This window comes from Molothrus ater, chromosome 20, assembly GCF_012460135.2.
Source record: "Molothrus ater isolate BHLD 08-10-18 breed brown headed cowbird chromosome 20, BPBGC_Mater_1.1, whole genome shotgun sequence".
Classification (NCBI taxonomy): domain Eukaryota; kingdom Metazoa; phylum Chordata; class Aves; order Passeriformes; family Icteridae; genus Molothrus; species Molothrus ater.
In genome coordinates this window covers 7,771,776-7,786,439 of record NC_050497.2, presented here as the reverse complement: position 1 = coordinate 7,786,439, position 14,664 = coordinate 7,771,776, and the positions used below count along the sequence as shown (strand labels likewise).

Sequence of the window (14,664 nt, the reverse complement as noted above, 5' to 3'; positions counted from 1 at the left end):
CGCGAGGGCGGCATCGCTGTCCCCACGCTGTCCCCGTCCCCGGGCAGCTCGGGGACCCGGGGTGGCAATGGCCAGCCTGGCCGCCCAGGACTCCTACCTGCAGGGCTTGGCCAGGAGGGCCGGCGTGCAGCACACCCCGGAGTCGCGGAAGAGGAAATTTGGTACTGGAACTGTAACGCTTCGGTTCTGTCCTCTCCGGCCGGTTTGTGGGAGGCTGGGCGCGATAGCCGTGCCCCCACGGGGGCTTGGCCCGGGATTGTGCCGGTTTCTAACAAAAAAAACCAATCTGCTCAAGCACGGAGCTCCCGAACACGTTGGGCACGTTGTACTGGGAGCCCTGGAAGTCAGTGGTCTCCATTCACTGTGGCGATGGATGTGGAGAGCTGGGGTTTTAGAGGATGTTTGATCTAATTAAATAAATCCCAGAACGTATAATTTTTGAACATTTAGCTATGCCGTTGCAATGTTGGAACACTAATGTTCAGTAATAACTGAATGTTATGAGTGGAAATGTGACATTGTCCTATTTTGTGTAATTTGTTTTTATTTTCTAGTCTCTAAGCCAGGCCAGCCCGAGGATGCTGGCAGACAGGTCAAAAAACAGAAGAAAAAGAAGCCCAGGAAGCAAACTGAGAAGAAGAATGCTCCTTCAGCCAAACAGGATGTTTCTAACACCAGTAAACCCACTCCAGGACAGAAAGCAGCTCCTCAAGCCAGCAAATCATCTCCACAAGGTGGCACACAGAACAGAAAGGAGAATTTGGCTACAGGTAAGAATTTCAGCTTTGCCATGGCCTGGGCTGAACTGGCTGCTTTTCTTGCTTCACACAAGTCTTGTTTGGAAAGCCTAAATTGGGAACATCTTTGCTTATTTCATGTGTCCCAGAAGCTTCTGCCTATGGACAGGAATTTGTGCCATCACCACTGGGTGGCTCTCTGGAAACAGTGTTTAACTGAACTGCAGAGGGTTTGTGCATGTGAGTAACTTTGGAAATTACACGTGGATGCAATCCCTGTCCTGCCAGCTCAGCTTTCCTTTATGACAATGAAAAGCCAGATCACAGAGAAAAGATGTCCTGAGCCTCTCTGTTCCACAAGCTTGGTACTTGTCTTTGGCTTGCCAGGCAGCCCCAGGGCATGCCAGGCCACTGCTGGCAGTGTTGAATGATGAAAGGGGAAATTCTAAAGAAACCAATGAAATAGAAACTCTGGGTTTGTTTGGATTTTCCGTTCCATTCACAGCATCTAAAGAGTTCCCAGAGTTTTTCCCATAGCCAGAGAAAGTGCTACTGTTTAGCTGGTGCTGCTTTTTAAGTATTTTTATTTTCTCCCTCTCATTTTCAGGAAGTAAAAGTGAACTGAGTTCCCCTTCTGTTTCTGCAATCAGTCTGTTGCGTCAGAGACTCCACGAGAAGATTAAAAAGGCTTCTGGACAGGTATGGGGACTCTGGATGTGTATTCATATGTGTGTTTGTGCACCTGAAATCCTCCCCAGCCTCCCAGGGCGTGTGGGGACAGGATCTCAGGGTTTGAGCTGATTCCAGCTCATAAGGAATTGCCTGTAGGGATTGCCAGGGGACCTCTGTGTGTTCTGTGAGAAAAGATGTGGCCAGCTTCAAAGAGAACGTGCCTTTGGTGATTTTTAGGAAAAAGCAAAGTAGTGAGAGCCTGCAAGGGAACAGCTACAGGCTGTTGAGGGAAAGCAAAGGGTTTGAAATGTTGTTAACTGTGTTTAGTGTCTCTAACAGCTGAGTCACAGCTTCACATCACAGGTGGTGCTTCTGAGGAGGAGTTTGAAATCAGGAACTGGGGCACAGCCCACTTTTGCTCTAACCCTTTAAAGCTTCTCATGCATGTCCATCCTCCTCCTTAGGATAATGCCAAGGAGTTAACCCCTGCAGTGCTGGAGAAGAGGCAGCGAAGGAAGTATGAGAGAGAGAGAAAGAAACGCCGGCGGAAGGAGTTGAAGATGAAGGCAAAAATGGAGAAGAAAGAGACTGAGGAGGTACCAGCAGAGCCAGAAAACAAAAAGGAGGAGAGCAAAGCTGACATTGTCTTCAACAGGGTTAAAGTTCATGAAGAGAATGAGTTAAACAAGATCCAGAAGAAGAAAGAGAAGAGGAAAGCAGTGAAAGGCAATATCACTCCTCTGACAGGCAAGAACTACAAGCAGCTGCTGAGCAGGCTGGAGGCCAGGAAGAATAAACTGGAGGAGCTCAAGGAGAAGGACGAGAAGAAAGCTCAGGAGCTGGAGACCAAGATAAAGTGGACAAATGCCCTGTATAAGGCAGAAGGGGTGAAGATCCGTGATGATGAGGAGCGTCTGAAGGAGGCCCTGAAGCGCAAGGAGAAGCGCAGAGCCCAGCGCAAGAAGCAGTGGGAGGAACGGACTGTGAGGGTGGTGGAGAAGATGCAGCAGCGGCAGGACAAGCGCAAGAAGAACATCCAGAAGAAGAAGAAGGAGAGGATTGAGAAGAAAAAAGCCAGGGCTCGGAAGAAGGGCCGAGTTCTGCCAGAGGACTTGAAAAAAGCTGGGTTAAACTGAGCGAGGCTCTCCTGGCACTGGGGTTCCAGGGTCTGTCACATGGGGCTGTCACTGTCCCAGGCCACAGCTTCCCAGCCTCATTGTACTAAAAAAAAACAGTTGTATGTTTGTTAATAAAGTTTTTTATCCTAAAGAAACACCTTCTGGCTGATTTCTAATAGGAATTACTCTTTTTCTAAAGGGGAAATGTCAGTTGCTGTCACTTCCTCTGATGGGCAGCAGCAGTGTCTTTGCATCCCCTGGGAATGGGAAGGAGGAAACAAAAAGGCAAAAAGCCCAAACATGGGATTCATCTCAACACAAAGATACTGCAGGTGTTGTAAAACCTTTGCTTATGTGAACTTGGACAATACCTTTGAAAAGAAGAGTGCATCTTGGATATATTTATCCTCCTCACCACAAGAAAACTGGAAATAATTTTCAATTTTAGGCAGTGCTGTTCTTTTATAAGTTATGTTTTATCAGCATTAGGTCAATATAGCTATAAACACACATGTACACCTGCATGGATTTATTATTGTGGAGCTAACTGATCTTTTTGGATCATCCATAGGACACACTGACTGATCCTGATGGTAGAAGGATTGGCTCCAAGTCTGTCTTTGGCAATAATAAAAAATTAGGTTAAAAAAAATTTCTGGCAACCACAGGTGCCTGCAAGGGTTTCTTCTCTGTGCAGTTCACCAGTGCAAAATTGTATTTGGTCATTACCAATGTTGTCTTTTATTGTTGTTTATACAGAAATACAAATGTGAACTTGAGCAGCTGTTTGCCCAGCTCAGGAGGGAAAGTACAGCTTGGCTGCTGGCAATTCAGCCTGGGGAAGATTGGTGGGAACAATCCATCCACAAAATAAAGCAACTCTGCCCCTGAGATCAGTCAAACCTTGCTGATGCCCTCCTGATCTTGCTTGGTGTGAACTGATAATTTGTACTGAGCCCAGGGATGTTATTAATTGAGTCCAATTGAATTCTCTTGATCTGGCTCTTTGGAAGAAGCTCTTTTTTGCCTTATGACTAAAGCTGATGAATGTGCTGTGAGGGAAATGCAGGCTGTGCTGTGCAGTGCTCCCCAGCTGGATCCCTGCCAGAGCCCAGGTAACTCCCTGGTGCAGCTGCAATCTGAGACTCTGCAGTGGTTTTGTGCTAAATTCCTGTTCAAGCCTCAGGTGTGACTGAACACATTTGTGTTCCTGCAGCCTGTTCCACACTGGAGTCCAGCAAGGAAACCTCTCCCCATGGATATCTTCTCTTTCTTCACTTTCTGAACAGCCTTGCACTCACAGTTTGCCACTTCAGTTCTAGAAATCTGAAATCCACGTTTGGAAATCTGAAATAGTTGCTCTGTAAAGAATATTTTCCATGGAACTCTCTACAAGTGAGGTATTTATCAGCTGTCCAGAATGCCTTCCAAGCAGGGCTTGAAGATAAAGTAATGCTTTGTTCTGGGAGGTCAAGCAAGTTCATTGGGGAGTAACAGAGCTACTTTCAGCCATATCCCTTTTAAAAAACTGAACAAATTCGAGGAACCTGAATAACTATTAAAAATGCTTTAGCTGTGATTTCTATTTGGTTGGAGATTTTTTCATCAGCTGCAACCACATCTATTTAATTTCTGTTTGTATTCATATTAAACTGTAAATCAGTTGAGGTAAACCTCAGTGAGATGGCTTTAGATGCAAAGGATGTTTCAATCTCAGCTGGCTCTAGTGCTCTGGCAGGTTTGTACCACAGAAACTGAAAATAAGAGGGGAATGCATCAGCTGTGCTCCTAATGATGTAATATTTCAAAATATGTGTACTTATCCTCCTGAGGGATTAGATGTTTACTCTGTAAAAAGACACATGGAAGTGCTCTATGCCTGTTACAACAGCTGAAACTGCACTAAAATAACCAAACACCCACTTTTTTTTTATTCTGTGTTAATTTTACTGTCCAATTGATATCAGTCCCCTTTCTTCTCTCTGTTCTTGATCCTCTGTCCTTCCCCATCACCCAGATTCTGTGCTCTCAGCCTCTCTATGCCATGGAGATAAGAGCATGGGTCAGGTGCAGAAAATGGGAATCCCCAGGAGATTCTGCAAAGGGATTGTTTGTGTATTCCTTTATGCTTTGGGTGGAAATGTTGAGAGGATATTTATGCAATGGAAAGTGGCATCAAGCTGGGAGGGGCTGCAAACCCCAAGGAAAACAGGATTCAGTCAGGGCTTGATGTTTTAGAAAAACAAATAGCCTGGAAATTGAGTTTGTTTCCATGAAGTCAAGTACCAGGTTTTATGTGCCTCAGACCTGGCTGGGAGAGGTTCCACAGAAAACACATGGATTGCATCTGGGCACATCCTGAATGTCACCCCAGTGCTGAGGTCCTGCAAAGCAGGCAGATGTCCTGTGGGATGTGTGAGCTGTGACAGCTTCTCAGTTTTGGGGGGCAATCCAGCTTTACTTCACTGCTGAAGGCTCAGCAGGGGAATTTGGGGTGCTTTGAAACCAATTTCATGAGAATGGGTTGAATAAAGAGAGCCCAGTCAGAACTGACAGAAATAATCCCAGATCTTGTAGTTAGACAATTACAAAGAAGGATTGAAGGAGGTCACAGGAGAGAAGAGGGGAGGAAACATCAGAGCCCTCAGGTATGGAAAGGGAGATCCCAGACCTGGACTGCAGCAAGTGAGATCCTGGCTGGAAATTTGGAAGCCTGCTGATGAGAAGGGCTTTCCTACCTGCTCTGTGTGCAGCCATCTCTCAAAGAATGCCTGAAAAACAACTGCTTGATCCCCCCCTCTGCACATTTATCTGCTTTCCATGTGCTGCAAGCATCAAGCACAAGGTAAGAAACGTGGCACTGACAAATCCTGGTGTCAGCACAGCAGCTCTCATGACACAACTAGCACAGGAGTGAGATAAAGCTGGTCAAAACACAGAACAGCTGCCTGAGGGGGAAGGCTGTACTTCTTTCTGTGTTTGTGGATCTGCAGCATTTTTAGGCAGGAATCCAGAGCTGCTCAGCATGAATCCATGAAGGCTTTAAGCGGTGGAAGGCCTTAAGATATATTTTTATATAGATGCACACACATACATACATTTTGTGTGTATATATATATATAGTCAGTCATTATTTTTAAGGAGGATTTTGTGATACTTCCTGGTGAAAGCAAATTAGACTCTCTCAAAGGAAAGTGAGGGAGAAGCACCAGAGAGGATTTCTGTGTAACACAGTAAAGCAAATTAAAGAACTTTTTGCCACTTGTCTATTTCCAGCCAAAGAAATTAAAGCAGGAAAATCCCTCCTGCCTGTTCAGATCCATGGGCACTGTCCCATGCCTTACCAAGGGCCAGGAATCATCTCTGGGATTACTTCAACACCCTCCAAGAAGCATCATGTACCAGTCCCTCCCCTCAGTATAAATACTACCATCCCTATAAATGGTTGATAAACAGCCTTCTTCTCTTTTTATTTTTTTTTTTCCTTCTCTTCAGGCTCCAATCACATTCTGGAAAGTAGAAAGCTCTAACTGGAAATACATCTGGTCCCTGCACCCAGCCTGGAAGAGCAGTTGGTGTGGAGGACTGGGGCTTGAGGAGAGAGGAGAACATGGGCTGGGTCCTGAGGAAGGAGGAGAACATGGGCTGGGTCCTGAGACAGCAGGAGAGCATGGGCTGGGTCCTGAGGAAGGAGGAGAGCATGGGCTGGGTCCTGAGGAAGGAGGAGAACATGGGCTGGGCCCTGAGACAGCAGGAGAGCACAGGTTGGGGCCTCAGACAGCAGCAGTGAGATGAAAACCCATGAGCCTGATCCCCAGCTCCCTGCTGCTGTCCTCACTGAAGGTAATAATGAAAGGAATAACAATTAATGTGCTTGTAACCCCTTTGGAGACACCACACAAATGCATTTTGTGTTCATCACAGGGACCAACAAAAGTTCTCACTATGCTTCCCAGTGAGCAGAAAAAGAGATTGATTTGAGCTTTTAAGGTAAGACTGCTGGGCTTGGGAAAGTTGATTTTCATGGTTGTTGTGGAGGAAATCATTTCCTTGGCTTAACCTTTACCCAAGGTGCATTAGGATTGTGCAATGCTCCTTTGCTGGTCTCAGACCTCAGTTTACCTTTCCTTCAGGCACCTTTGCAGGATGTGCCCCCTTTGCAGGTGGTTCCTGGACTGTGAAAGGTGAGTTAATCAGCCCAGGTGATAACTGTGTTAGCTCCCTGATAGCACAGGAGGGGGTGATTTGATTCAATTGCAAAGGGTGTGTGCTTGAGGTGATAAAATGGAATCTACAGAAAGTGGGGTGAAATCAGAAAGGCTCCCCATGCACCAGAGCTGGGGTTAAAGCTCCCTGGAATGAAGAACTTGCTCAGACATTTTACAGATGCTGCCTCAGTGCCCTGGCTCTTACAGTCTGATGCCTTCTGTGTTTATCACTTCTGAAAGACTGAAAGAGAAGCTACCAAGAAACTTCATCCTCTGAGGAAATTATCCATTTCTCTCAGAGTGAGGCACTTACAGTGAGATTTTCCCTTTATGTCTGTTCTTTGCAGAATGAAAGCTGCTGGAATTCAGAAGTTGCCCTTCCTTCTCCTCCAGAAGATGATGATTTCCAGGAAGGTGCTGGTGGGGTCTCTTGTCTGCCTGGGTGCTGTTGCTGCAGTTATCTGGTAAGGATTTGCTGGCCAGCTCGGTCATACCTAAAGCATCCTGTGTAAATCCTGTGCTAAAACTCCTGGAACACAAAAATAAAGGCTGTAAAATACAAATTTTATGGGAAGCCTCTCTTTGAGCTGTAAGGAAGAACAGCAATTTATGTAATAGATAAAGGAGCACTGGTAGAGGGAGAAGGTCCTCAGGGAAAGAGGAAAAAAGAGCATTTGGGTGCAAATCAGGCTGCTAAGACCATAGTGACTCACAAACAAATGCTTGAGTGTAGAATGTTCCAGTTACATTTCAGCTCAGGCCTTAGCAGAGGTGATTCTCTGTCTCTTCACACAGTCCAAACTCACACCAGGGGCAGCTCTGTAACTATCAGACATCACAGCTTTCAAACACAGAATTTTGTAACTGAATATTCTGACAACTGATTATGGCTTATGGAGCAAGCTCAGTCATGGAAGGGAATTTGAGATAAGGCATTTCCATTAAGTATTCAAATATTATTATTAAATTATCAGGAATTATTGCATTTTTATGATGCTGCAATTTGCTGTACTTTCACCCGGTGGGTAGTGGCATTCTGCCTCAGCAGTGTTAAAATGTGAACACAGCAGATCCTACACTAATTAATAAAGTAGATACGGAGTTTGCCAGAGTCACCTCTCAAAATCTTTGCCAGGTCCTTAGGTGATGTTGGAAAATCCTAGGAAGGTTTCCTTCAACATTTCCTATCTTAAAACATTTCTTTACTCTCACAGGGCTGCAGCTGGGAGTGGAAAGGTGCATTACCTGCCCTACTATCTTCCCTGCCCTGAAATCTTGTAAGTATTTTGTTCTGTGCCTAGTGAGTAACACAGATCATTGTTCCAGCCCTGCTCCTCCCTAACAACACAAACAGTGGTTAACAAGGGGCTTATTCTTTATTTATGAACCTGTAATTAGTCACTCTCTCAAGACAAAAAGCTACCCCAAAATGCCATTGGGGCCTGTTGGGACAGCTCTGGGCCTCTCAGGTGAGGGAGGCTTTGTTTGTTGTGGGTCCCAGAGCCCAGGACTGGAAGGTTAATGCAGCTTCTTTATCAGGGTGTAATCCCACACCTGCTCATGCACAACTGCTCCAAGTGTCCACTCACTAGACAGAGACCTGAACAACAGAGGGAGATGAGCAGGCACAGGAGGAGCTCTGGCACAGGCAGGAATAAGCCCCAGTTGTTCTCATCAGGCTCCTGTTCCTCCCTCTGGGATCTGCCCCTGGATGTGTTTGTGCTGTGGCTGCACCTGAGCAGGTGAAGGGGAGCTGCTGCTGGGAAATGCCTTCTGAGCTGGCACCTGACCCAGCCTGGGTGCCCAGAGCTGCACAGGAGGGAATTTACTCTGTGCAGGGGCCAGGGCCATGGCCCCAGGACCTCCCCACTGCCCCATTGCCCCAGGGCTGGGACATGACAAGCTGTGGCTTTTCCCATGACCTGCTGTTCTTGTGAAAACAAAACCAAACCATGCAAATAGAAAAAAAAAATATGTTTAGTGGAGGTATTTCTGATTATTCCAGCCCGTTCCAAACCACTGTGTCTGGTCAGGTGCTTATTTCTCTGAATGCTGTTGGAAATGTGATTATCTCAGGTAGTTCAGCCCTCCAGGTGACCAGGAACAGTTTTGCAGGGCATGGAGCACATACATGATTATTGCTGACAGTTCCACAAGGATTTTCACCCCTAAACCCCAGTCTGATTTCCTCAGAGACTGGGATTGCTGCCAGCACCTCTCTGTCCCTGTTGTGTTGTGTGTTCTGTCCCAAAGCTGTCCCTTGGGGAGCCCTGGAGGTGTGTGCAGGTGATGCCAAACCCTGGGCCAGTGTCCACAGCAGCTGGGGCTGGATTCAGCAGGTCCTGAAGCCAAACTTGGTTGATATTTTAAGAAAAGCATGACAATCCCTTTCATTTCCCACCCCATCCTGCAGCTCCACAAAACTCCAATATACACAAGAGAAGCCAATCCAGCTTTTCCCCCAGTAAGTACTGGCTTTTTTATCTCCTGACCTTTAAACTGCTGCTCCTCTCCTCCAGGCATATTCATGTATTATTCAATGGATATTTCTTCCTTTTTACAGATTATTTTATCTGCAGCCAAGAGTGCTGGCGCCAAAGTGAGTTTCTTTGTTTGAACTTTGTTTCTGCTGAGTTTGGTTTGGGCACTTTGCAGCACTCACAGTTCCAGAGTCCTGGGGCACGCTGAGCAGGACCTTGTTCCATGAGAATCCAACCACAGGGGTGTGTCAGCAGCTGCCTGTGCTGCTCTGAGGCTGCCTTTGGTGACTGTACACTCATTAACACGCTCCCTGTTAATTCCCAATTATTACATTAGCACGCACACATTCTGTCGAGGCCAGGAACTCTTTTTGAGGTGGCAGATCTGTAAGTAAGAAATTACTTCTCTTATCTGTATGTAAGATATTACAGATCTGTAATATCTGTAAGTGGGAAATACCTTCTGGAGCTGTGCTGAGGCTGGAACCAGCTGTGGGAGAGCTTTGAACCCATTTCAGGGCAAAATAAAGCAGCTGCTCTGTGTGACCTGCAGCAAACACAGCCAAATCTCTGAGATGAAGCCAAAGCAGGGAGTTTAAGGGAAGATTTGGGACAGCAGCACTAAGAAGTGGCTTGGACAAACTCTGTGTGCAGCTCAGGTTGTTACAGCTTCCTTTGGCCTGACTTTTATCTGGAGCAGTTCACCTTCAACAGCCACATTCCTTTGCAAGCTGATAAACACACCCTGTTGGTACACACACACATATATATTTTATTTCCCCCACATATTCGGGATGTGCTCAGCCTGAATATTTCTTCCGTATTGGAATGAATTTCTGTGCTAAATCAGCTGGTAAATACTGGGTTAAATGAGGGGAGAATCTTGAAGCTTTTCATGCTTCTGGAAGGAGTTCACTGGCACTGAGAGGATGACCATGACTCACTGGGAAACCCAGGGCAGCCCTTTAAAATCAAATTTACAGAGCTTAGAGAAGTGAACATGCCTGTTTCCTTCCCTCTCCAATAAAGAGGATAATCAACCCAGAAACAGGACAGATCAGTCAGTACATTTTCCCCAACCCAAATTCTTCTTCCTGTATAATTTAATCTTTCAATCACAGGCATTGCTGCAGGAAGGAGTGAAAGTGTTATTCTTGTATCCTCTCAGACTGAAAGCATTAGATCTGGCTTGGAGGATCTGGCTGGATTTGCTGCCTGAGGCTGCTCCCCACAGCTCCCCCAGTTTGCTCCTGGTGCTGTTTTATCTTGGAGCTGTGTCAGGTGGGAGCCTGGCAGCCCCCAGGTGTGGCCACGTGCTGGGTGCTCTCGGGTTTTGGTTGTCAGTTGCTGCCCTGAGATGTGCAGGATGTCTCTGCTTCGGCCCATGCGGCTGAAGAACGAGTCTGGACTCTTCACTTTTCGCTCTTGAGGTTGTTTATTTATTCTTATCTATAAAATTTTCCTTCTGCCCAGCCGAGGTCTGCTCAGCAGGGCAGCCACAGGCACTCTGACTGCCCCTGAGGTAGTGTTGTCCTTTTATACTACAAACTACATAGAACATATTTACACTTAATTCCCAACACCTATCATCTGTGTTAGACAGTGCACTTCTACTCTAAACCAATCCCAAAGTGCCAACAGCACTGCAGAAAATGGAGAAGAAGAAGAAGGAGAAAGGCTGGACATGCCCAGATTCTTCTATCTTGTCCCATAACCTCCACACCAAAAAGCTTAAAATCTACATCTTCACCTTGTGATCATTTTGTTATTACACCACTTAAACCTGTGTGACTGTCATGTCCTCATACAAAGCTGGCAGCTTGCTCCAGGGGTCACAATCAAATCTCCAGGTGCTCTGGGCTGTGTGCCAGGGTCTCTGAGCCCCTGGTGGGGTCCTCAGCAACTCTGGACACCCGGAGGGATGCTCTGAGTTCTGACAGGTGTGACAAATTCCATTAGCAGAGGGCTCCAGCTCCTGGTCTGGAGGGAATGTGAGCAGGCTGGGGTGAATTCCACCATAAATGACATCTCCTTTTAAAATCAAAAAGGTAAGAATGAAACACTGAAAACAAAGCAGCAAATTGAAACAGCACTGCAGAGCTGCAATAGGGGCAGAATCAGGCTCTGCTGCATTTATAGTCAGTATTTCCACTTCCCTCACAGGAGATTAAGGGGTTTTTTTTCTAACTTTGTTACACATTTGAATGCTGGCTCGCATACAGCATTTTAAATTCTATCTGAATGTGTTGGAGCTATATATAAATACTGGAAAAATAAGCTGTCATGCTGCAAGCTGTGTTTTAATAACACAGCAATGGGCTATATTTAATAGTAATTTTCATATTATTATTATTACTTGTGTTTTAATCTGCATCAGGCTGATAGGAAATAGGCACAGCTTCCCATTCTGAGAGTTCAGTGGTCATTCAACTCTCCTAAGCAGAAAAGTCCTTAAATGAGATTTTAGCAGATCCTCAGGTTTTTGCTGATGTGTTAAGTGCTTAATTTCAGCACAGGAATTGAAATATCCATGCTCTGTAACCTCAAATAAGAGTGTAGGGAGAAAATATCTGAGGTTAATACCCTCCATGGTGAGTTAATGCTGATTCACACACTCCTCTAGCTGCCTTTTTTTTGTGCTTCTTTCCCATTAACTGGCCTCAAACCCAACAGGAACAGTTACATTTCATGACCATTTGTGTTTTTTTTCCCCCTCCAGGCGCCGGGATGTGCTGACAGTCACCCCATGGCTGGCCCCCATCGTCTGGGAAGGGACCTTTGATCCTGAGGTCCTGGACAGCGCCTACAGACCCCTGAACCTCACCATAGGGGTGACAGCCTTTGCTGTGGGAAAGTAAGGGAAGCACTCAGTGGGCACAGTCCTTGGGGTGATGCCCTTCCTCTGTGGGAAGATGATTTTGGCTTTCCTTTCCCTGAAATTTGCCCCAGTTTATAGGGGGGGTTTGTGCCCATGTAGTGTGTCTGGAATCACAGACAACTTGAGGTACCTGAGGTGTGGGGACAGTGTTTCTTAAGAATTAGCAGGTGCCTTGGGAATTAGAGCTGGTCAAAATTGGGATAATCCACTTATCCTCACCCTCCACTCCACCTGTTGCAAGTGTAGTGTGTGGATTCTTGCAGTGGTAATCAGTGAACTCTCCCCACTCCTTGTCTTGCATTCTCTAATGTGCTCTTCGTAATCCACCACACATCCCCTTGGAATCCCAGAATGGTTTGGGTTGGAAGGGACCTTAAAATTCGTCTCCTTAAAATTCATTTTCCCTTAAAATTCATCTCCTTCCACCCCCTGCCATGGACAGGAACACCTTCCACTACACCAGGTTGCACCAACCTGTCCTTGGACACTTCCAGGCATGGGGCAGCCACAGCTTCCCTGGGCACCCTGTGCCAGGGCTTCCCCACCCTCACAGGGAACAATTCCTTCCTAAAATCTGATCTAACCCTGCCCTCCTTCAGCTGAAGGCCATTCCCCTGATGCCTTGTGAAGGCTGCCCTAGAACAGAGACCAGATGGAGCTAAAGAATAAAGTAGGGATTTATTAAGGGGCCTCAACAGGTCCACCTTGGGCAGCACAACCCAAAATGGGCACCAAAAATTGAGGTCTCACACTTTTATGAGTTCTGCTCCATTTGCATATTGGAGTTAATTGTCCAGTTATAGCTTTAGGTTATGGAGTCCCATCCTTCTTGTTTTTCTCTCTTCAGCCCACGTTGTTTGTGCTCTTGGGCTTGAGATTTGAATCATTTGTCCTTGGTCCCCTAGACCAAGCTAGGGCAGCTAGACCAGCTGGAGAATTGAATAGAATTCAATTTTTTGAATTGAATAGAATTCAATTTTTTGAATTGATTTTTTTTTCATGAAAAGAATAGAATTCCTTGTTTTGTCTCCCTGCTCTGTGCAGAGAGCTCACCATCCCCTAATAGGAAGCCCAGACCCTAACACTAGAGCAGCACCGAATCTGAAGAATACAAAATCCAAACCTGAGGCATCACCCCTTTCCTCTATCCCCCCCTGCCCTTGCAGAAGGCCCAGAGCAAGGCCCTCCCTGTCCCTGCTGCTGTGCCCCACGGGCTGTGTCTGCTCAGGTACACCAGGTTCGTGCGTCGCTTCCTGGACTCGGCGGAGCAGCACTTCCTGAGGGGCTACAGGGTGAACTATTACATCTTCACTGACAGCCCCCAGAGCATCCCCCGGCCCCAGCTGCAGCCAGGGCGCAGCCTGGTCACCGTCCCCGTGCAGGGATACCCCAGCTGGCAGGAGATCTCCATGCGCAGGATGGAGGCCATCAACCGGCACGTGGCCAAGGAGAGCCAGGGCCAGGTGCGCTACCTGTTCTGCCTGGACATTGACATGGTGTTCCACAACCCCTGGGGCCCCGAGACCCTGGGGGACATGGTGGCAGCCATCCACCCTGGATACTTCGATGTGCCACGAGAGCAGTTCCCTTACGAGAGGAGGAGCTCCTCAGCAGCCTTCATCCCCGAGGGAGAAGGGGATTTCTACTATGGAGGAGCCGTGTTTGGAGGCTTGGTGGAGAAAGTCTACGAGTTCACCAAGATGTGCCACATGACCATCCTGGCAGACAAAGCCAACGGGATCATGGCAGTCTGGCAGGAGGAGAGTCACCTCAACAGGCACTTCCTGTCCCACAAACCCTCCAAGCTGCTTTCTCCAGAGTACATATGGGATGACAGGAAGCCAAAGCCCCCCCAAATCCACCTCGTACGTTTCTCCACGGTGAATAAGAACTACAAAGAGGTCAGAAACTGATCCTCCCTGCAGAGAGATCCTCCACGCAGCCAAACCCACCAAAATTAGTTCCTGCAGAATGTGCCCCACCTTGAATTTTTGTTCCTGGAAGGAGCAAACTGGGAAGGGGCCATGTTCACAGTTCCTCTGGAGAGCAGGGTCTAAATGCATTTCAGAAGCAGCACTCAAAGTCCTGGTGAGACTGAAAAGGTTTGTGGATTCCCACTCTTCCTAAATACATCCTGCTTGAGGCTGTAGCACACAAAAAAGCATCCACAAGGCCAGTTATCCAATGCATGGCTGCAGTTGCCTTTGATGAGTGTTTTCCCGAGGTCTGGTGGAAATTTAACAAAATCAAAATGGTATTTGACGTTCGTGTGGAGGAGAAGACTTTGGGTTTTGGTAAAGACCTTTTCACTTTAAAAAAAAGAACGTTGCAGGGCAATAAATTTTCCTGAATTGTGATTTATACTAACACCTTTTGTCAGAATCAGGAGGAAACTTGCGCTCAGAGCTCGTTATCCCTGACTGGTGTGCAGCAGGACTTCTTGGACATTCTCAGCAGAGAGCTGGTGCCAGGCATTGCCAGTAAGAGCCCTGGTCTGACAGGACAAACAGTGTGAACTCATCTAGCAGTTATCTCCCAAATTCCAGCCTGTGCTTTGGAGACCCAAGTTTA

At 46.8% G+C, this 14,664-nt stretch overlaps 2 protein-coding genes across 2 annotated transcripts; both read left to right on the top strand.

Annotated features, from left to right (window-relative positions):
• Positions 1 to 2: 2 nt before the first annotated feature.
• On the top strand, positions 3 to 2,682 carry SURF6 (surfeit 6). The gene is made up of 4 exons (XM_036393798.1): positions 3 to 161; positions 555 to 770; positions 1,345 to 1,436; positions 1,874 to 2,682. Exons 1-4 carry the CDS (start codon positions 68 to 70, stop codon positions 2,543 to 2,545), a joined length of 1,074 nt encoding a protein of 357 aa, XP_036249691.1. The 5' UTR covers positions 3 to 67; the 3' UTR covers positions 2,546 to 2,682.
• Positions 2,683 to 7,134: 4,452 nt separating this feature from the next.
• LOC118693494 (globoside alpha-1,3-N-acetylgalactosaminyltransferase 1) lies at positions 7,135 to 14,006 on the top strand. Its single transcript, XM_036394135.1, has 6 exons — positions 7,135 to 7,199; positions 7,950 to 8,012; positions 9,149 to 9,199; positions 9,299 to 9,334; positions 11,935 to 12,069; positions 13,322 to 14,006. Exons 1-6 carry the CDS (start codon positions 7,135 to 7,137, stop codon positions 14,004 to 14,006), a joined length of 1,035 nt encoding a protein of 344 aa, XP_036250028.1.
• Positions 14,007 to 14,664: the final 658 nt, after the last annotated feature.

Bases quoted from the DNA above. Each gene is read 5' to 3' on its own strand.
- SURF6 (XM_036393798.1), top strand. From the start codon at position 68: ATGGCCAGCCTGGCCGCCCAGGACTCCTACCTGCAGGGCTTGGCCAGG. The intron at 771-1,344 runs GTAAGAATTTCA...TCTCATTTTCAG, and splicing joins AAAGGAGAATTTGGCTACAG to GAAGTAAAAGTGAACTGAGT. The intron at 1,437-1,873 runs GTATGGGGACTC...CCTCCTCCTTAG, and splicing joins TTAAAAAGGCTTCTGGACAG to GATAATGCCAAGGAGTTAAC.
- LOC118693494 (XM_036394135.1), top strand. From the start codon at position 7,135: ATGATTTCCAGGAAGGTGCTGGTGGGGTCTCTTGTCTGCCTGGGTGCT. The intron at 9,200-9,298 runs GTAAGTACTGGC...TCCTTTTTACAG, and splicing joins CCAATCCAGCTTTTCCCCCA to ATTATTTTATCTGCAGCCAA. The intron at 12,070-13,321 runs GTAAGGGAAGCA...GTGTCTGCTCAG, and splicing joins ACAGCCTTTGCTGTGGGAAA to GTACACCAGGTTCGTGCGTC.